The sequence below is a fragment of the Leucoraja erinacea genome, chromosome 21, assembly GCF_028641065.1.
Source record: "Leucoraja erinacea ecotype New England chromosome 21, Leri_hhj_1, whole genome shotgun sequence".
NCBI classification, from domain to species: Eukaryota; Metazoa; Chordata; class Chondrichthyes; order Rajiformes; family Rajidae; genus Leucoraja; species Leucoraja erinaceus.
The window spans coordinates 35,049,588-35,072,623 of record NC_073397.1 but is presented as its reverse complement, the minus strand read 5'-3'; the positions used below and the strand labels follow the sequence as shown (position 1 = coordinate 35,072,623).

Genomic DNA, 23,036 nt, shown 5'->3' with positions numbered 1-23,036 from the left:
GAAAGGAGGCTACAGATTTTTGGTTATTGAGTAGAGCCGTTTTTATGTCTGGCAGTGGCAGCTTTGACAGTCCGGAGTCGCCTTCCAAAGGGAAGTGATTCAAAGAGTTTGTGGCCAGGGTGAGAGGGGTCAGAGATGTCTATTGTCTATTAAGGCAGGAACGGGGTACCGATTGGGGATGATCAGCCATGATCCCATTGAATGGCGGTGCTGGCTCGAAGGGGCGAATGGCCTACTCCTGCACCTATTGTCCATTGTCTGTGATCTTTCCCTGTCTATTGCCTCGAGTATTGGAAGAAACATCTCAAAACTCCGCATGACGTTAATGTTCACTCAAATGGTTTCCATGACCTGTAGAACAATGCAGGCTCTTTCCACAGTGAGAATTTCCTAATGATATTGCCTGAGCCACATAGAGTGTATTGAACAAACGTTCTGGCTTGAAAGAGACCCAGCTGGGAATTCTTGTAGTTATATTACCCTCTATAAGAAGGTATGAATGGAGTGAACCAGCATGTAAAAGTGGACAGTCAGTTAGCTTTGGCTGTATTTCTGGGCGATGAAAGGAAACTTCAGCCAGAAGTGATGGAAATTTCACCACGGCATTAAAGTTGATCCAGCAATTATATCAGATCTTGCATTCGTTCCGATTTCCTCCTCGTAGAAAGGCTGCGAAGGATTGATGTTCACCCTGGAAGGGAAATTTGACCGGGCTGGAAAATCTAATTTTCTTTTTGGAGTCCAACAGCGCGGAAACAGGCCCTTCGGCCCAACTCACCCACACTGGTCAACATGTCCCATCTACACTAGTCCCACCTGCCTGCGTTTGCCCCCATATCATAGAAACATAGAAACATAAAAAATGGGTGCAGGAGTAGGCCATTCGGCCCTTAGAGCCTGCACCGCCATTCAATATGATCATGGCTGATCATCCAACTCAGTATCATGTACCTGCCTTCTCTCCATACCCCTTGATCCCTTTAGCCACAAGGGCCACATCTAACTCCCTCTTAAATATAGCCAATGAACTGGCCTCAACTACATTCTGTGACAGAGAATTCCAGAGATTCACCACTCTCTGTGTAAAAAATGTTTTTCTCATCTCAGTCCTAAAAGATTTCCCCTTTATCCTTAAACTGTGACCCCTTGTTCTGGACTTTCCCAACATCGGGAACAATCTTCCTGCATCTAGCCTGTCCAACCCCTTAAGAATTTTGTACATTTCTATAAGATCCCCCCCTCAATCTTCTAAATTCTAGCGAGTACAAACCGATATATCCCTCTAAACCTGCCCTATCCATGTACCTGTCTAAATGTTTCTTAAACGATGCGATAGTCCCTGGATGATCAGCCATGATCATATTGAATGGCGGTGCTGGCTTGAAGGGCCGAATGGCCTACTCCTGCACCTATTGTCATCTACTTCCACTGGCACCTTGTTCCATACACCCACACCCTTATTGTGAGAACATTACCCCTTAGGTTCCAAACTTTCCCCCCCTCACCTTAAACCTACATCCTCTGGTTCTCGATTCCCCTGCTCTGGGCAAGAGGCTCGACGTGCACCTGGACATGTACAGTAATAAAATATTGAATAACATCAGTCGGGGTATTGAGTATAGAAGTTGGGACATTATGTTGCAGTTGTACAAGGCGTTGGTGTGGCTGCACTTGGAGTATTGTGTTCGGTTTTGGTCACCCTGATGTGGGAAAGGTGCCATTAAGCTGGGAAAAAGTGCAGAGAAGATTTACGAGGATATTGCCAGAACCTTAGGTGGAGCACAAAGTCCCCAGAGGTTTCCGTTCAGGTTTCCTAAGTGGGACGGGGGGCATTACTCCAGCATCTGCGGGCAAGTGGGACAAAGTCAGATGGAACAGCATGGATGATTTGGGCAGAAGGGCCTGTTCCATGGTGTCGGGCTGGATGATTCTGTCCTGCACACATAATGGAGTTTAACTACCGTTCACTCTGCTTTTTATTTTTCCAGATGGTCCTAAGTTTTCCATGCTTCCCAAAAACCAGGTGGCGGTGGAAGGAACAACGGTGGACTTTGACTGCCGTGCAGATGGAACTCCTTCTCCAGTGATTGCCTGGACCAAAGCAGGTTTCCAGTACATTTTGTTGACGTGCCTATATAGACATACATGCTCCTGGGCTCAGAGTTAGTCACGGTGCTGACATTAGAGACACAAGGAACTGCAGATGCCACAACATGGAGCAAAACACCAAGTGCTGAAGGCGTGCAGGTCGGGCAGCATCTGGGGTGGGACAAATGTGTAGGTAGGAACTGCAGATGCTGGTTTAAACCACGAAAAGCTGGAGTTACTCTGCGGGTCAGGCAGCATCTCTGTAGAAAAAGAATAGGTGATGTTTCGGGTTGAGACCCTTCTTTAGTTTAGTTTAGAGATACAGTGTTGAAACTGGCCCTTCGGCCCAACTTAGTCCGCGCTGATCAGTGATCCCGTACATTAACACTATCCTACACACACATGGGACATTTTTTACATTTACCAAGCCAATTCACCTACAAACCTGCACGTCTTTGGAGTGTGGGAGGAAACAGACCATCTCGGAGAAAACCCACAGGGAGAGCATGCAAACTCCGTACAGACAGCACCCGTAGTCGGGATCGAACCCGGGTCTCCGGCGCTGCATTCCCTGTAACGTAGCAAGTCTACCGCTGAGCCACCGTGACCTCCCTATGCCTTTTCTTCAGAGATGCTGTCTGACCCGCTGAGTTACTCCAGCTGTTAGTGTCTACTATCTGAAGTGGACCACGATTTGGGCCAAGACCCTTCCTCGGGCAGATGATGGTGAGAGTTTTGCTCCGTGAGATTTGGCAGCCATCATGAGATCCCCGGCTTCATAGTTTAATGCAGAGTTCCATGTATTGTCACAGAATCCAAGCCCCACCAAGACGGAGACGAGGGAAATCAACTACACCAGCTTCAAAGTAAAATATTTGGAAAAGCTGACGACTTGTTTTCAGGAACTGCAAGTGAATGTTCACGATGCCTAACACACAATCACTGCTTTGTACAACATTTTGGCCGTGGACAGCAATTTTATTTTCATGGATTATAATTACATCACATGCGTAGAAACATAGAAACATAAAATATAGGTGCAGGAGTAGAGGCCATTCGGCCCTTCTAGCCTGCACCGCCATTCAATATGATCATGGCTGATCATCCAACTCAGTATCCCAACCCTGCCTTCTCTCCATACCCCCTGATCCCTGTAGCCACAAGGGCCACATCTAACTCCCTCTTAAATGTAGCCAATGAACTGTGGCCTCAACTACCTTCTGTGGCAAGAGAATTCCACAGATTCACCACTCTCTGTGTAAAAAATGATTTTCTCATTTCGGTCCTAAAAGACTTCCCTCTTATCCTTAAGCTGTGACCCCTTGTTCTGGACTTCCCCAACATCGGGAATAATCTTCCTGCATCTAGCCTGTCCAACCCCTTAAGAATTTTGTAAGTTTCTATGAGATCCCCCCTCAATCTTCTAAATTCTAGCGAGTACAAGCCGAGTCTATCCAGTCTTTCTTCATATGATAGACCTGACATCCCAGGAATCAGTCTGGTGAACCGTCTCCGTACTCCCTCTATGGCATAGTTCAAAGAATATCGGCAGCGGTATTCCTCGAGCCAGCGCCGCCATTCAATGTGATCATGGCTGATCATCCCCAATCAGTACCCCGTTCCTGCCTTCTCCCCATATCCCCTGACTCCGCTATCTTTAAGAGCCCTATCCATCTCTCTCTTGAAAGTAATCAGAGAACCTGCCTCCACCGCCCTCTTTGGCAGAGAATTCCAAAGACTCACGACTCTCTGTGAGAAAAAAGTGTTTCCTCGTCTCCATTCTAAATGGCTTACCCCTTATTCTTAAACTGTGGCCCCCTGGTTCTGGATTTTTGTGAGGAATAGGAGTAGAATTAGGCCATTCAGCCCACCAAGTCTACTCCGCTATTCAATCATGGCTGATCTTTCTCTCCCTCCTAACCCCATTCTCCTGCTATCTCCCCATAACCTCTGACACCCGCACTAATCAAGAATCTATCTCTGCCTTAGAAATATCCTTACATAAGCCGTAAAAGCACTAATTATGCGTTGGGCATCATTAATGTTCATGGAGCTTTTGACACAAAACATTCGCTTTTCCAAATATTTCACCTTTAAGCCACGGTGAGTGATTGTCCATTGTCTCCATCTTGGAGGGAATTTGAAGCTGTGGCGATACGTGCATGTGCAGGAAGGAACTGCAGATGCTGGGTTACACCGAAGATGGGTACAAAATGGTGGGAGCACCCGCTGAGTTACTCCAGCATCTAGTCTCTATCTTCCAAATGATGAATGAATAAGTTAGGTCTTTATTCTCTGGAGCGCAGAAGGTTAAGGAGGGACTTGATAGAGGTCTTTAAAATGATGAGAGGGATAGACAGAGTTGATGTGGACAAGCTTTTCCCTTTGAGAATAGGGAAGATTCAAAAAAGAGGACATGACTTCAGAATTAAGGGACAGAAGTTTAGGGGTAACATGAGGGGGAACTTCTTTACTCAGAGAGTGGTAGCGGTGTGGAATTAGCTTACAGTGGAAGTGGTGGAGGCAGGTGACAGTATCATTTAAAAATAAATTGGATAGGCAAATGGATGAGAAGGGAATGGAGGGTTATGGTATGAGTGCAGGCAGGTGGGACTAAGGGGAAAAAAGTTGTTCAGCACGGACTTGTAGGGCCGAGATGGCCTGTTTCCGTGCTGTAATTGTTATAGGGTTATATATGGTAATGAATGAATGAATAAGTTTATTGGCCAAGTATTCACATACAAGGAATTTGCCTTGGTGCTCCGCCCGCAAGTGACAACATGACACACAAGTGTTCAGTTTTGCTTAAAATTCAACTTTCATCTTTGTTTTGTTTTTTATTCTTTCCTCTTCTTCTGGATCTTTGCCTCATCCAGGGGGTCAGCTGCCGAGCGACCGAAGGCACACGGTATTGTCCACGGGCACACTGCGTATTGTGCGGGTGGCAGCCCATGACCAAGGCCAGTATGAATGTCACGCCATCAGTGTGGTGGGGGCAAGGCATGTCCCCGCACAGCTGACTGTCGAATCGCTGGGTAAGATTTGGAATCGGTTTTGCACGACAAAAGTCTCTACTTTCTTTTAGTTATGGATACAGTGCGGGATATGTGTGTTATGATTGTGTTTATAATTTGTTTGGTTGTTTTGTTGTTCCGCGAGCATTGCCACTTTCATTTCACTGCACATCTCGTATGTGTATGTGACAAATAAACTTGACTTGACTTGACTTGACTTGAAACAGGCCCTTCGGCCCATTGAGTCCACTCTGACCAGCGACCCCGTACATTACCACAACCACACACTCACGCGCACGCACACACACGATAATTTTACATTTATACCAAGCCAATTAACCAACAAACCTGTAGATCTTTGGAGTGTGGGAGGAAACTCGGAAAAAACTTGCGCTTGTCACGGGGAGAACATACAAACTCCGTGCAGACAGAACCCGCAGTCAGGATCGAACCCGGGTCTCTGGCGCTATGAGGCGACCACTCTATCGCTGCTCCCTCGTGCCGCCCTTGTATCATCCATGAACATGCTGAAATAACCTGCGCCCTCTCGAGCTAGTTCCATTTCTGTACAACTGCGCTACCGATTACTAATACCATTGTGCAGATAAACATTATACTTCCCATCCAAAAATGCAACATTTAGGCGGAAATGTATCAGGATTACTGTAAGATATTTTATCAGTGTGCATTCTAAGGTGGCGCAGCGGTAGAGTTGCTGGCCTTACAGCGCCAGAGACCCGGGTTCGATCCTGACTACGGGTGCTGTCTGTCTGTTCTCCCTGTGACCGTGTGGGTTTTCTCCGGGTGTTCAGGTTTCCCCCCACACTTCAAAGACGTGCAGGATTGGAGTTTACTTGGCTTGGGGAAAAAATTGTAAAATTGTCCCTGGAGCGTACGATAGAATTGGCGTACGGGATAATCGCTGGTCGGCACGGACTCGGTGGGCCGAAGGGCCTGCCTCCATGCTGTATCTTTAACGTCGAAAGCATAAAACTAACGTATAGAAATCCAGACTTTAGAGTGTGTAAGAAAGAATTGCAGATGCTGGTTAAAATCGAAGGTAGACACAAAATAACTCGGCGAGCTAGGCAGCATCCCTGGAGAGAAGGAATGGATGATGTTTCAGGTCGAGACCCTTCCTGACTGACCCGCTGAGTTACTCCGGCATTTTGTGTGTGCCTTTTACTTTAGAGTAATTTACTATAGAGTAAAGTATACAATCGTTATGGAGACACAAGGAATTGAAGATGCTGGCATCATGAGCAAAACGCAAAGTGCAGGAGTAACTCGGTGACGAGGGTTTTGGGTCGGGACCCTTCTTCAGACTGATGGAGGAGAGGTGAGAAGGCTGGACAGGAGAGATGGGAGTGGGGCAAAAACGGCAAGCGATAGGTGGATACGAGTGCGGGGGGGGGGTTGATATTGCAAATAGGTGGAATAAGTGACAAAGGTTTAATGAGAAGTCTTTATCACTTACTCCACCTATCTTCCAATCAAACTCCCTCCCCCCCCCCCCCCCTCACCTATGTCCACCTATCATTCGAAGAAGGGTCTCGACCCGAAATGTCGCCACTTCCTTCTCTCCATAGATGCTGCCTCACCTTCACATTGAATGGCGGTGCTGACCTGAAGGGCCATATGGCCTACTCCTGCACCTATCGTCTATTGTCTATTAGAAACATAGAAAATAGGTGCAGGAGTAGGACATTCGGCCCTTCGAGCCTGCACCGCCATTCAATATGATCATGGCTGATCATCCAACTCAGTATCCCGTACCTGCCTTCTCTCCATACCCCCTGATCCCTTTAGCCACAAGAGCCACATCTAACTCCCTCTTAAATATAGCCAATGAACTGGCCTCAACTACTTTCTGTGGCAGAGAATTCCACAGATTCACCACTCTCTGTGTGAAAAATCGTTTCGTTGTCAATGCATTTCGTTGTCTCTGTACTGTACACTGACAATGACAATTAAAATTGAATCTGAATCTGAATCTGAAAAAAAAAATTCTCACATCGGTCCTAAAAGACTTCCCCCTTATCCTTAAACTGAGACCCCTTGTCCTGGACTTCCCCAACATTGGGAACAATCTTCCTGCATCTAGCCTGTCCAACCCCTTAAGATTTTTGTAAGTTTCTATAAGATCCCCCCTCAATCTTCTAAATACTAGCGAGTACAAACCAAGTCTATTGTTTTCCACCTATCACCTGCCAGGCTTTGTCCCACCCCCTCCCCTTCTTTTCCAGCTTTCTCCCCGCTCCTGAAGAAGGGTCCCGACCCAAAACATCACCTGTTCATTCCCTCCGCAGATACTGCCTGCGCTGAGTTCCTCCAGCACCGTGTGTTTTGCGTTCCTCGTGTACATTTGCATGGGGGCAGTGTGTGGAAGAGAGAAGGTGCTGATTTGTTGTGATTGTGCTTCCACTCTCTCTCTCTCTCTCTCTCTCTCTCTCTCTCGCTGGGCAGTGACGCCAGTGTTCGTCCACACACCGTACGACACGGCAGCTGAGACGGGCCAGGACGTGGAGATCCACTGCTCCGCACAGGGGGAGCCACACCCCATCATTACTTGGACCAAGGTGCAAATCAAACCTTCCCCCGAAACGAGCCTTGTGGAACGTCATTCCTTATTCCTCAAATAGAACATAGAAAAGGACAACACTGGATCAGGCCCTTCGGCCCATGAAGTCCGTGCTGGACATGATCATCTTTGCGACATAGAGGTAGAGTTGCTGCCTCACCGCGCCAGAGCCCCGGGTTCGATCCTGACTACGGGTGCTGTCTGTACAGAGTTTGTATGTTCTCCCCGTGACCTGCGTGGGTTTTTTTTTCACATGCTCCAGTTTCCTCCCACACTCCAAAGACGTACAGGTTTGCAGGCTAATTGGCTTGGTAGAATTGTAAATTGTCCCCAGTGTGTATAGGGTAGTGTTAGTGTGCGGGGATCGCTGGTCGGCGCGGACTTGGTGGGCCAACAGGCCAGTTTCCGCGCTGTATCTCTAAACTAAACTAATCTAAAAAAGCCACACAGGAACAGGCCCTTCGGCCCATCAAGTCCGTGCCAAACAATGAGAATCCAATAGAAACATAGAAAATAGGTGCAGGAGTAGGCCATTCGGCCCTTCGAGTCTGCACCGCCATTCAATATGATCATGGCTGATCATCCAACTCAGTATCCTGTACCTGCCTTCTCTCCATACTCCCTGATCCCTTTAGCCACAAGGGCCACATCTAACTCCCTCTTAAATATAGCCAATGAACTGTGGCCTCAACTACCTTCTGCGGCAGAGAGTTCCAGAGATTCACCACAATCTCCTCCAATAATCCAATCTATATCGGAGTTCGATGGTACAGGTCCACCACTGACTTTCCGGCACCCTTGGTTCCAGAGCTGTTCCCGATTATCCGTGTTGCCGGACAGAGGTCCCAGCCTCTGAGAGAAATCGGCAGTGGGAACGGTTCTGCCGGCTCGGGCCGGGCCGGAGTTCCGGAGCCCCGGCTGCACGGAGCAAATCCCAGCCACCGATTGGCCGCGGAAGTCTCGGTGAGGTCGAGTTTCGGCCACCTCACCCCTGTGGGGGGGAGATTCAAGTTTCGTTTTTTTATAGTTTAGTTTAGAGATACACAGCGCAGAAACAGGCCCTTCGGCCCACCGAGTCCGCACCGACCAGCGATCCCCGCACATTAACACTATCCTACACACACTAGGGACAATTTACATTTACACCAACCCAGTTTACCTACGAACCCGCACGTCTTTGGCATGCGACAAGAAGCCGGAGATCCTGGAGAAAACACACGCAGGTCACGGGGAGAACGTACAAACTCCGTACAGGCAGCACCCGCAGTCGGGATCGAACCCGGGTCTCTGGCGCTGTGAGGCAGCAACTCTACCGCTGCTCCACCGTGACATAGAAAATAGGTGCAGGAGTAGGCCATTCGGCCCTTCGAGCCTGCACCGCCATTCAATATGATCATGGCTGATCATCCAACTCAGTATCCCAACCTGCCTTCTCTCCATACCCCCTGATCCCTTTAGCCACAAGGGCCACATCTAACTCCCTCTTAAATATAGCCAATGAACTGTGGCCTCAACTACCTTCTGCGGCAGAGAATTCCACAGATTCACCACTCTCTGTGTGAAAAAAGTTTTCCTCATCTCGGTCCTAAAAGATTTCCCCCTTATCCTTAAACTGTGACCCCTTGTTCTGGATTTCCCCAACATCGGAAACAATCTTCCTGCATCTAGCCTGTCCAACCCCTTAACAATTTTGTAAGTTTCTATAAGATCCCCCCTCAATCTTCTAAATTCTAGCGAGTACAAACCGAGTCTATCCAGTCTTTCTTCATATGAAAGTCCTGCCATCCCAGGAATCAGTCTGGTGAACCTTCTCTGCACTCCCTCTATGGCAAGAATGTCTTTCCTCAGATTAGGAGACCAAAACAGTACGCAATACAGTTTTGACCGCCCATTAAATCTGTGTGCTCTCGTAAATTAGCCTGGATTAAACCCCCGTTCCCCTTCCCTTCTCCCCGTAACCCCTGACACCCACACTAATCAATAATCTGTCGACTAAATAATAAATTTAAATTAAACTATCCCCGTGGAAAGGACGGGATGGAGGATGGAGTACGCAATACTCCAGGTGTGGTCTCACCAAGACCCTGTACAACTGCAGTAGAACCTCCCTGCTCCTATACTCAAATCCTTTTGCAATGAAAGCTAACATACCATTTGCTTTCTTTACTGCCTGCTGCACCTGCATGCCTACCTTCAATGACTGGTGTACCATTGGCACCCAGGTCTCGCTGCATCTCCCCCTTTCCCAATCGGCCACCATTTAGATAATAGTCTGCTTTCCCTTTTTTGCCACCAAAATGGATAACCTCACATTTATCCACATTATACTGCATTTCGCCCACTCTTTGTGAACAGGATGGTGTACAGATCACGGACAGTGGGAAGTTCTTTGTTACTCCAGAGGGAACGTTGACTATTCGAGACGTTGGCGAGGGCGACCAGGGGCGGTACGAGTGCATTGCCCGAAACCCCTTTGGCTTCATCTCCAGTAACATGATGTTAACCATCACTGGTATGTTCCCAACATTGATGTATTTGAAGCAGTCGTGCTCATTGGTATCATCTCCTCCACTGTGGTTCGGGTACGGATGTTATCCTGGAAACACTGATCTATAGACACACAAGGAACTGAATGAATGAATGAATAGGTTTAGACAATAGACAATAGACAATAGGTGCAGGAGTAGGTCATTCGGCCCTTCGAGCCAGCACCATCATTCAATGTGATCATGGTTGATCATCCCCAATCAGTACCCCGTTCCTGCCGTCTCCCCATATCCCCTGACTCCGCTATTTTTAAGAGCCCTATCCAGCTCTCTCTTGAAAGTATCCAGAGAACCTGCCTCCACCGCCCTTTGAGGCAGATAATTCCACAGACTCACCGCTCTCTGTGAGAAAAAGTGTGTCCTCGTCTACGTTCTGAATGGCTTACCCCTTATTCTTAAACTGTGGCCCCTGGTTCCTGGTTTACTGGCCAAGTATTCACATACAAGGAATTTGCCTTGTTGCTCCTCCCATAAGTGACAACATGACTTCTGCAGAAGGTGCACAAAAATGCTGGAGAAACTCAGCGGGTGCAGCAGCATCTATGGAGCGAAGGAAATAGGTGACGTTTCGGGCCGAAACCCTTCTTCAGCTGCTGGTTTACAAAAAGGACACACACACTGCTGAAGTAACTCGGCTGGGTCAGGCTGCATTTCTGGAGAGAAGGAATGGGTGACGTTTCGGGTCGAGACCCTTCTTCAGACTCGGGTGTAAACCAGCATCTGCAGTTCCTTCCTCCACATGGATGCTGGTTTACACCCGAGTCTGAAGAAGGGTGTAAACCAGACTTTATAGAGACTGTATCTCTAAAGTCTAAATTAATATCCTCCATATTAATTTAGACTTTAGAGATACAGCGTGGAAACAGGCCCTTCAGCCCACCGAGTCACCAGCGAAATCACGCCCCGTACACTAGCACCATCCTACACACTAGGGGCCAGAACAGACACCAATGAATCTACAAACCTGTACGTCTTTGGAGTGTTGCAGGAATCCCTGTGACCTCGTGGGTTTCCTCCGGGTGCTCCGGTTTCCTTCCACATCCCAAAGGCGGGCGGGCTTGTAGATTAATCGGCCTCTGTAAAGGATGTCCAGAGTGTGTAGGGAGTGGATGGGAAAGTAGGTCAACATAGAACTAGTCCGATCGTCTGAAGAAGGTACCTCGACCCGAAACGTCGCCCATTCCTTCTCTCCAGCGATACTGCCCGTCCCGCTGAGTTACAAGGTTAATTCCCGGGATGGCGGGACTTTCATATGCTGAGAGAATGGAGCGGCTGGGCTTGTATACCATGGAGTTTAGAAGGATGAGAGGGTATCTTATTGAAACATATAAGATCGTTAAGGGCTTGGACACGTTAGAGGCAGGAAACATGTTCCCGATGTTGGGGGAGTCCAGAACCAGGGGCCACAGTTCAAGAATAAGGGGTAAGCCATTTAGAACGGAGACGAGGAAACACTATTTCTCACAGAGAGTGGTCAGTGTGAAATTCTCTGCCTCGGAGGGCGGTGGAGGCCGGTTCTCTGGATGCTTCCAAGAGAGAGCTAGATAGGGCTCTTAAAGATAGCGGAGTCAGGGGATATGGGGAGAAGGCAGGAACGGGGTACTGATTGGGGATGATCAGCCACGATCACATTGAATGGCGGTGCTGGCTCGAAGGGCCGAATGGCCTACTCCTGCACCTGTTGTCCATTGTCTATTACTCCAGCGTTTTGTGTCCACCTTCGATTTAAACCAGCATCTGCAGTTCTACCCCACGCAGGGTATGATCGATGGTCCGCATGGACTTGATGGGCCGAAGGGCCTGTTTCCGTGCTGCGTTTCTAAACCAAACTAAACGAAAACCCTTGGAAATTACTGCACGTGTTCAGGAGGAAAACTGTCCGCAGGGACCAAATCAACAAAATTAATTAATTCACCACAAGAGGCACATTTGGAAAAGGTCGCCACTGAGGACTAGCAGCAGAGGTTATTTTAGTTTGATGTACTTGTTGCGTTTTATAAGTCTTGGCCATTGACGGCTGCGAGGCGGAATGTTCGACCTCTGATGTCGTTAGTGAACACAATGGGTGTTTGTGAGCCTGCCTTCCTCTGCCAAGGCTTGCCTTGAACCCTGCTAATTATCAGACTCCTCATTACTCCTTGTATGCGAATGAATTGGGGGCCCAGGACTGAGACCATATGCAAGCTGTTTACCAAGTTGATCGAGTGCAAAGCTGCACCACCATCTGTTGGCAGGCACGAAACGCTGGAGTAACTCAGCGGGACAGGCGGCGTCTGTGGGTGACGTTTCGGGCCGGGACCGTTCTTCAGAACGTCACCCATTCCTTCTGTCCAGAGGCGCTGCCTGGCTCCGCTGAGTTACTCCAGCATTTTGTGCCTGCCTTCGATTTAAACCAGCATCTGCAGTTACTTTCCCAATCCATCTGTTGTGTGGCATTGTGGTGGTGATGATGTCCTTCCTCAAGATTCGGCGGTGTCAACTTGTGACCCTCGGACTGGCATTGATCAGACTTTGGGGAAACTCAGCGGGTGAGGCAGCATCTATGGAGCGAAGGAAATAGGCAACGTTTCGGGCCGAAACCCAAAGGAAATAGGCAACGTTTCGGGCCGAAACCCAAAGGAAATAGGCAACGTTTCGGGCCGAAACCCAAAGGAAATAGGCAACGTTTCGGGCCGAAACCCAAAGGAAATAGGTAACGTTTCGGGTCGAAACCCTTTGGGTTTCGGCCCGAAACGTTGCCTATTTCCTTCGCTCCATAGATGCTGCCTCACCCGCTGAGTTTCTCCAGCATTTTTGTCCACCTTCAATTTTTCCAGCATCTGCAGTTCCTTCTTGAACACTGACCGGACTTTACTGGCTTTTCATGGCCGTGAAACGTTATTCCTTATATCCATACACTGTAAATGACATTGATACAAAACAATTACATTCTTAAGATAGACACAAGATGCTGGAGTAACCCAGCGGGACAGACATCATCTCTGGAGAGAAGGAATGGGTGACGTTTCAGGTAGGAAACCTTTTTCAGATTGAAGAAGGGTTCCGACCCATCCCTTCTGTGCAGAGATGCTGCCTGTCCCACTGAGTGCTGCTTGTCCCACTGTCCCTCCGGCGTCTTGTGTCTGTATTCGGTGTAAAACATCATCTGTAGTTTCTTCCCACACAGTTATACTCTTGCTTAGTTTATTTTTAAGATACAGCACGGAAACAGGCCCTTCGACCCACCGAGTCCATGCTGTACATTGATCACCCGTTCACACTAGTTCTACACTTTCTCATCCACTCCCTACAATAGACAATAGGAGCAGGAGTAGGCCATTCGGCCCTTCGTGCCAGCACACCGCCATTCAATGTGATCATGGCTGATCGTCCCCAATCAGTACCCCGTTCCTGCCTCCTCCCCATATACCCTGACTCCGCTATCTTTAAGTGCCCTATCCAGCTCTCTCTTGAAAATATCCAGAGAACCAGCCTCCACCGCCCTCTGAGGCAGAGAATTCCACAGACTCACAACTCTCTGTGAGAAAAAGTGTTTCATCGTCTCCGTTTTACCCATTATTCTTAAAGGGCAATCAATGTACCAGGTACAATTTACACAGGGCCAATTAACCTACAAACCCGCACGTCTTTGGGATGTGGGAGGAAGCCTGAGCACCTGGAGGAAACCCACGCGGTCACAGGGAGAGCGTGCAAACTCCACGCACAAACAGTGCCTGAGGTCAGGATCGAACCGGGGTCTCTGGCGCTGTGAGGCAGCAGCTCTACCCGCTGCGCCACTGTGCCACCCTGGCACCCGTCGCTGTAGCACAACAAGTTTGTAAACACAGTGTCCAATAGATAATATAATAAATAAATAAGAAAAATAGTTCAATAAATAATGAGCCCCAATATAGTGCAAAATAAAACGAGGACTGATCATGACATACGGCGACCACAACACTACGTCGATCGAGGATTAGTTGGTGCTTGCCGTGTTCAAGAGCCTGATAGTTGTTGGGATGAAGCTGTTCCTGAACCTGGTGGCCACGGTTCCTGAACCTGGTGGTCACGGTTTTCAAGCTCCTGTACCTTCTAGTACCGAAGGCAGGTGTAAAATCTATCCACCTCTTTGGTGTCCCATTTTGGATTAAAGGGAACTCTTGTAGAAAGGAGGTGAGGAGGAACTTCTTTATTCAGAGGGTAGTTAATCTGTGGAACTCATTGCCACCAGAGGGCTGTGGAGGCCATGTCAGTGGATATTTTTAAGGCAGAGATAGAAAAATTCTTGATTAGAACGGGCGTCGAGGGTTATGGGGAGAAGGCAGGAAAATGGGCTAAGTAGGCAGAGATCAGCCTTGATTGAATGGTGGAGTAGACTTGATGGGCCGAATGGCCTAATTCTACTCCTATAACTTGTGTCCCTCTGACTCATTGATCGGACTTTACTGGCTTTACCTTCAAGTTCAAGTGAGTTTATTGTCATGTGTCCCTGTATAGGACAATAACATTCTTGCTTTGCTTCACCACACAGAACATAGTAGGCATTTACTACAAAACAGATCAGTGTGTCCATATACCATGATATAAATATATACACACATGAATAAATAAACTGATAAAGTGCAAATAACAGAAAATGGGTTATTAATAACCAGATTAATAACCTTGCACTAAAACTCCATTCCCTTATCATGTATCTATACACTGTAAATGGCTCGTTTGTAATCATTTAATGTCATTCCGCTGACTGGTTAGCACGCAACAAAAAGCTTTTCACTGTACCTCGGTACACATAAACTGAATGGGCGAGTGGCCAGGGCAGTGCGGGTCTCTGGTGATGCTGGCTGCCTTTCTGAGGAAGCGCCTATTATCGATCCCTTCGTTGGTGGGGAGTTTGTTAACTGTGATGGTTTGCTGCTCGTATTAAGAAACAAATGTATGTGTTTTAAATTTATTTTCCAGCACTGGAAGGCAGGCGGACTGGCGATACATTCGTTGAGGAATCCCTACAGGAAGCTATTAATAGCATTGACAGTGCAATTAATTCAACACGAAGGGACCTGTTCAGCAAGTAAGTTTGCAACAATCTTTAAATCCCTCTTTTAGCCCAGTCCCACGGTGCGAGTTCATTCCAAGAGCTCTCCCGAGTTTTTTAAAACTCGTGGTAAGCACGGAGAATGAACGTAGCGGGTACGTCGGAGCTCGGGGACGTCTCTTAGCGCTAACCGCAGGTAAGCACGGGAAGACTCGTGAAGATTTTTCAACGTGATGAAAAATGTCCACGAGAGCCCTGAATACCGACGAGTGGCCGTTACCGTAAATCTCCGAGTTCGAATCGGGGCAAACTCGGGAGAGTTCTTGGAATCCCGCAGATAGAAATCCCCCCTCCCCCCCACCTCCTGCCCCCCTCAGCTGTGGAGGGTCGGTTATCTGGAAATGTCAAAATTGAATATGGTTTAGGAGTTTAGGATATTAGAGTTCCACCACCGATTTTCCGGCACCTCCTTTAATCCATCCAAAATTACAAGCGCGCTTGAAATCTCCTCCCCCCCCCCCCCCCCCCCCCCCCCCCCCCCCAAAAATGTGGTTCCTAGGACGGGTGGGGCGGCCGATCTTGACCTCCTCAGGTCAATGGGTCGATTTTGCCCCCCCACCCCCCAGCACGCTAAGACGGTCTCGGAGGTCGGCTACGGCAACGGATCTGCCGGCTCCAACTGGGGTTTGGGGAATTCAGTGTTGGTAATATAATCGCGGCCTTGTGTTTGACAGGAATCCACGCACCCCAAACGACCTGCTGGCCTTATTCCGTTACCCACGTGACCCATACACGGTGGAAGCGGCGCGAGCGGGCGAGATCTTTGAGCGGACTCTCCAGCTGATCCAGGAGCACGTTCAACAAGGCCTGACCGTCAACCTGAACAACACAAGTACGTGACAACGCCGTTCGTACTAAAATAGCCCTGGTGAGACCACACCTGGAGCATTGTGTGCAGTTTTGGTCTCCAAATTTGAGGAAGGACATTCCCGGGTTGGCGGGACTGTCATAAGCTGAAAGAATGGAGCGACTGGGCTTGTACACTCTGGAATTTAGAAGGATGAGAGGGTATCTCATTGAAACACATAAGATTATTAAGGGATTGGACACGCTAGAGGCAGGAAACATGTTCCCGATGTTGGGGGAGTCCAGAACCAGGGGCGACAGTTTAAGAATAAAGGGTAAGCCATGTAAGTAAATTTATTGGCCAAGTATTCACATACAAGGAATTTGCCTTGGTGCTCTGCCCCCAAGTAACGACATACAGTGACGGTTACGAATGATATTAGAACAGAATGAGTTTAGAACAGAGATGAGGAAAAACTTTTTCACCCAGAGAGTTGTGAATCTGTGGAATTCTCTGCCTCAGAGGGCAGTGGAGACCGATTCTCTGGATGCTTTCAAGAGAGAGTTAGATAGGGCTCTTAAAGATAGCGGAGTCAAGAGATATGGGGAGAAGGGAGGAACGGGGTACTGAGTTGGATGATCAGCCATGATCATATTGAATGGCGGTGCAGGCTCGAAGGGCCGAATGGCCTACTCCTGCACCTATTGTCTATGTTTCTATGTTTCTATAACATGCATTAAGCTGTTATTGTCCAGAGTTTGCATGTTGGCATGTTTAATAGCCTGATGGCTGTAAGGAAGAAGCTGTTCCTGGTGTTTGCAGAAGGTAGTCGAGGCCAGTTCATTGGCTATATTTAAGAGTGAGTTAGATGTGGCCCTTGTGGCTAAAGGGATCAGGAGGTATGGAGAGAAGGCAGGTACAGGATACTGAGTTGGATGATCAGCCATGATCATATTGAATGGCGGTGCTGGCTCGAAGGGCCGAATGGCCTCTACTCCTGCACCTATTTTCTGTGTTTCTATGTTTCACCTGGTGTCTGCTTTCCATGTTTCTGATCTCAGTCTGTGCTGAGTGACTGCCGCTGTTTCTGACGTTGTTTATAACATCTTGCCTCCAGGTTATCGTTACAATGACCTGGTCTCGCCGCGGTATCTGAACATGATCGCCAACATCTCTGGCTGCAAGACGCACAGGCGCTCGCCGGCCTGCGACAACATCTGCTTCCACAACAAGTACAGGTAAATATCAGCGAGACCAAGCGCAGAGTCGCTGAACGCCTCTGCTCAGTCCGTCCCGTCCCACACCATCTCCCGCTCGCCAAACACTTTGTAGAAGCATAGAAAATAGGTGCAGGAGGAGGCCATTCGGCCCTTCGGCCCTTCGAGCCAGCACCTCCATTCATTGTGATCATGGCTGATCGTCCCCTATCAATAACGTACCTCGGTGACTGCCAATCACCACCCCCCCGGACACTTATTATTATTTATTCAAATCGTTTGCTATGTCGCTCTTCGAGGGAGATGCTAAATGCATTTCGTTGTCTCTGTACTGTACACTGACAATGACAATTAAAATCTGAATCTGAATCTGAACCCGTGCCTGCCTTCTCCCCATATCCCCCGATTCCACTGGCCCCTAGAGCTCTATCGAACTCTCTCTTAAATCTATCCAGTGATTTGGCCTCCACTGCCCTCTGTGGCAGGGAATTCCACAAATTCACAACTCTCTGGGTGAAAACGTTTTTTTCTCACCTCAGTCTTAAATGATCACCCCCAATCAGTACCCCGATCCTGCCTTCTCTCCATATCCCCTGACTCCGCTATTTTTAAGAGCCCTAATTTTGGCCCTATTTTGAGGCCAGTTCATTGGCTATATTTAAGAGGGAGTTAGATGTGGCCCTTGTGGCTAAAGGGATCAGGGGGTATGGAGAGAAGGCAGGTATACGGACACTGAGTTGGATGATCAGCCATGATCATATTGAATGGCGGTGCAGGGCCGAATGGCCTCCTCCTGCACCTATTTTCTATGTTTCTATCCAGCTCTCTCTTGAAAGCATTCAGAGAACCCGCCTCCACTGCCCTCTGAGGCAGAGAATGTCGGTGCTGGCTCGAAGGGCCGATTGGCCTACCGCTGCTCCTATTGTCTATTGTCTATTGTCTCCAGAGATGCTGCCTGAGCCACTGAGTTTTGTTTTATGTGTGTGTCTCTGTGTGTACCTACAGGACTCACGATGGCACCTGCAACAACCTTCAGCACCCAATGTGGGGGGCATCGCTCATTGCTTTCCAAAGGCTGCTGAAGCCAGTGTACGAGAATGGTTTCAACCTCCCCAGAGGCTCTGTGTTGAGCGGGGAGGACATCAGGCGGCCCCTGCCCCTGCCCCTGCCACGCCTGGTGTCCACCACCATGGTGGGGACTGAGTCCACCACCCCCGACGGCCAGTACACTCACCTGTTGATGCAGTGGGGCCAGTTTGTGGACCACGACCTGGACCTGACTGTGGGCGCCCTCAGCATGTCCCGCTTCTCGGACGGCCAGCCCTGCCACCGCTCCTGTACCGATGACCCCCCTTGCTTCCCCATCCTTGTCCCGGCCGATGACCCGCGGGTGAGGAGCGGCCGCTGCATGTTCTTCGTGCGCTCCAGCCCCGTGTGTGGAAGCGGCATGACCTCGCTGCTGATGGACTCGGTCTACCCCCGGGAGCAGATCAACCGCCTCACCTCGTACGTGGACGCCAGCAACGTGTACGGCAGCACCGAGGCGGAGTCCAGGGAGCTGAGGGACCTCGGGGGGAGTCGGGGTCTCCTCAAGTCCGGCCAGGAGGTCCCGGGATCGGGCCAGAAGCGACTGCTGCCCTTCGCCGCCGGCCCACCCACCGAGTGTATGAGGGACACCAACCAGAGCGCCATCCCATGCTTCCTGGCCGGGGACCACCGCTCCAACGAGCACGTCGCCCTGACCGCCCTGCACACGCTGTGGTTCCGTGAACATAACCGCATCGCCGGCCGACTCCTGACCCTCAACCCACACTGGGACGGGGACACCATCTACCACGAAGCTCGCAAGATAGTGGCCGCACAAATGCAGCACATCACCTACCAGCACTGGCTGGCCAAGATCCTGGGAGATGTTGGCATGAAAGTCCTGGGTGATTATAGGGGATACAACCCCAATGTCAACGCCGGCATCGTCAACGCCTTCGCCACGGCCGCCTTCCGCTTCGGCCACACCCTGGTCAACCCCATCCTCTACCGGCTCAACGAGACCTTCCAGGCCATCCCCCAGGGCCACCTGCCGCTGCACAAGGCTTTCTTCTCGCCCTTCAGGCTCATCCAGGAGGGAGGGATAGACCCGCTCCTCCGGGGTCTCTTCGGGGTGGCCGGGAAGATGAGGGTCCCCACCGAACTCCTCACCCTGGAGCTGACGGAGAAACTCTTCTCCATGGTCCACGCCGTGTCCCTGGACCTGGCTGCCATGAACATCCAGCGCGGCCGGGACCACGGCATACCCCCCTACAATGACTACAGGGTCTTCTGCAACCTCACCTCCGCCCACCACTTCGAGGACCTGAAGAACGAGATCAAGAACCCGGAGATTCGGAAAAAGCTGGAAAGGTAAGCAGAGATTGCCTAGAAGGTTCTTGGTTCTTGGTCCTCCAAAATATTCCAAACGGAATTTAAACTGGAGGTGGTGGAGGGAGGACTTACTCAGTTCTTGCTATTGAGGGAGTGCAGCGTAGGTTCACCAGGTTCATCATCAGTCTGAAGAAGGGTCTCGACCCGAAACGTCACCTATTTCCTTCGCTCCATAGATGCTGCTGCACCCGTTGAGTTTCTCCAGCATTTTTGTCTACATTCACCAGGTTAATCCCCGGAATGGCGGGACTGTCATATGCTGAGAGAATGGATCAGCTGGGCTTGTACACTCTGGAGTTTAGAAGGATGAGAGGAAGTCTCATTGAAACATATAAGATTATTAAGGGTTTGGACACACTAGAGGCGGGAAACATGTTCCCAATGTTGGGGAAGTCCAGAACCAGGGACCACAGTTTAAGAATAAGGAGTAAGCCATTTAGAACGGAGACGAGGAAACACTTTTTCACACAGAGAGTGGTGAGTCTGTGGAATTCTCTGCCTGGGGAGGATGGTGGAGGCCGGTTCTCTGGATACTTTCAAGCGAGAGCTAGATAGGGCTCTTAAAGATAGTGGAGTCAAGGGATATGGGGAGAAGGCAGGAAAGGGGTACTGATTGTGGATGATCAACCATGATCACATTGAATGGCAGTGCTGGCTCGAAGGGCCGAATGGCCTACTCCTGCACCTATTGTCTATTGTCGATAGAAACAAATATCGCTCAGCTTTTCTCTTATCAGAGAGTCGCACAGTGTGGAAACAAGCTGATTCTTAAACTGTGGCCCCTTGTTCTGGACTCCCCAAACATCGGGAACATGTTTCCTGCATCTAGTGTGTCCAATCCCTTAAATATTTCATGTGTTTCTATAAGAACCCCTCTCATCCTTCTAAATTCCAGTGAATACAAGCCCAGTTGCTCCATTCTTTCATCACATGTCAGTCCCGCCATCCTGGGAACTAACCGCGTGAACCTACGCTGCACTCCCTCAACAGCAAGAGCAATTTTCAAACATTGCCCTTCTAGTTTGCTTCACCCTGTTGTCTGGTATAAAAGACCTTGAGTTGTTGTTTTGTCCTAAGTTAGATTTCTCAAAAAGCTCACTTTCAAATCATTGAACCTGCAGTCAAATTGTTGTGATATTCGGCAGCCTCTCAAGTACCTGTACAACATTTCAGCAGCTAGGTATCACGAGTGGCTCTACCTCAGTTGCCAAAATACTTCAAAGGGTCGGGTGAGGTTTCGGCTCGGAACCCTTCTACAATCTGAAGTCGGGAACCCCCCCCCCCCCCCCCCCCCCCCCCCCCCCCCCCCCCCCCGAAACGTCGCCCATTCCTTTTCTCCAGAGATGCTTCCTGACCTGCTGAGTTACTCCAGCATTTTGTGTCTATCTTCAATACCTTCTTCTTCTTGTGTATGGCAGGCACAGCCTAAAGTTGTAAGTAAAACCTGTTCTGTTTGATCTTCTGTTTGTGTGCGCCAGGTTGATTGCATTCATCGAAACAGGGTGGACCAGGTGAAGGTTGCAATCTCCCACCCCATCCTCAGTATAAGCCAGCAATCAGCAATAGACAATAGGTGCAGGAGTAGGCCATTCGGCCCTTCGAGCCAGCACTGCCGTTCAATGTGATCATGGCTGATCATCCCCTATCAGTACCCCGTTCCTGCCTTCTCCCCATATCCCCTGACTCCACTGTCTTTAAGAGCCCTATCTAGCTCTCTCTTGAAAGTATCCAGAGAACCTGCCTCCACCGCCCTCAGAGGCAGAGAATTCCACAGACTCACAACTCTCTGTGAGAAAAAGTGTTTCCTCGTCTCCGTTCTAAATGGCTTACTCCTTATTCTTAAACTGTGGCCCCTGGTTCTGGACTCCCTCAACATCGGGAACATGTTTCCTGCCTCTAGCGTGTCCAAACCCTTAACGATCTTATATGTTTCAATAAGGTTCCCTCTCATCCTTCTGAACTCCATGGTGTACAAGCACAGCCGCTCCATTCTCTCAGCATATGACAGTCCTGCCAAACTGGGAATTAACCTTGTAAACCTACGCTGCACTCCATCAATAGCAAGAATGTCCTTCCTCAAATTAGGGGACCAAAACTGTACACACACTACTGCAGGTTCCTTCCTACACTTCAAAATGTTTTTGGAGATAGTTTCTCGAAATAACAGTTCGGCATCGAAACATAGAAACATAGAAACATAGAAATTAGGTGCAGGAGTAGGCCATTCGGCCCTTCGAGCCTGCACCGCCATTCAATATGATCATGGCTGATCATCCAACTCAGTATCCCGTACCTGCCTTCTCTCCATACCCCCTGATCCCCTTAGCCACAAGGGCCACATCTAACTCCCTCTTAAATATAGCCAATGAACTGGCCTCAACTACCCTCTGTGGCAGAGAGTTCCAGAGATTCACCACTCTCTGTGTGAAAAAATCGAGTGCCAGCATTGTCTTGCATTATCTTTCAATAGTGATCATTTGAGATTGTTTTTTTTGAGTGTTTCATGCTGACTGATTAATTGGACCTAGTGATGAGCCTTGCCGTTGATTCAGGTTGTACGGCACTCCGCGGAACATAGACCTGTGGCCGGCGCTGATGGTGGAAGATTTGATCCCTGGCACGAGGGTGGGCCCGACATTACTCTGCCTGCTCACGACACAGTTCCGTCGACTACGGGATGGAGACAGGTAACTAAACACGTGGCGCGTTCTGCCGTGGGATTTATCTGAGAAAGAATGTTGTTTACATCGAAGTGCCGTGAAGCTGACCACACAGTGGCGCAGCGGTCGAGGTGCTGCCTCACAGCGCCAGAGACCCGGGTTCGATCCTGACAAAGGGCACTGTCTGTTCAAAGTTTGTACATTCCCCCCTTGACCTGTGTGGGTTTTCTCTGGGTGCTCAGGTTTCTTCCCACACTCCCAAAGACACTTAGCTCTTAGGGCTAAAGGAATCGAGGGATAAGGGGAAACATAGAAACATAGAAAGTAGGTGCAGGAGAAGGCCATTTGGCCCTTCGAGCCAGCATCGCCATTCATTGTGATCATGGCTGATCATCTACAATCAGTAACCCGTGCCTGCCTTCTCCCCAGATCCATTGATTCCACTAGCTCCTGGAGCTCTATCTAACTTCATCCAGTGAATTGGCCTCTACTCCTTTCTATGGCAGAGAATTCCACAAATTCACAACTCTCGGGGTGAAAAAGGTTTTTTCTCATCTCAGAATTAAATGGCCTCCCCTTCATTCTTAGACTGTGGGCCCTGGTTCTGGACTCGCCCAACATTGGGAACATTTTTCCTGCATTGAGCTTGTG

The 23,036-nt window shown here is 49.2% G+C and overlaps 1 protein-coding gene across 1 annotated transcript in view; it reads left to right on the top strand.

Moving 5' to 3' along the window:
• LOC129707527 (peroxidasin-like) overlaps nt 1-23,036 on the top strand; it is a 96,918-nt gene that overhangs the window by 61,601 nt on the left and 12,281 nt on the right. Inside the window, exons 11-19 of the mRNA XM_055652644.1 lie at nt 1,989-2,105; nt 4,965-5,123; nt 7,569-7,681; nt 10,039-10,195; nt 15,171-15,279; nt 15,978-16,135; nt 17,208-17,328; nt 18,313-19,704; nt 22,278-22,412. Coding sequence (XP_055508619.1) covers nt 1,989-2,105; nt 4,965-5,123; nt 7,569-7,681; nt 10,039-10,195; nt 15,171-15,279; nt 15,978-16,135; nt 17,208-17,328; nt 18,313-19,704; nt 22,278-22,412 — 2,461 coding nt within the window. The remainder of the gene's footprint in view (nt 1-1,988; nt 2,106-4,964; nt 5,124-7,568; nt 7,682-10,038; nt 10,196-15,170; nt 15,280-15,977; nt 16,136-17,207; nt 17,329-18,312; nt 19,705-22,277; nt 22,413-23,036) is intronic.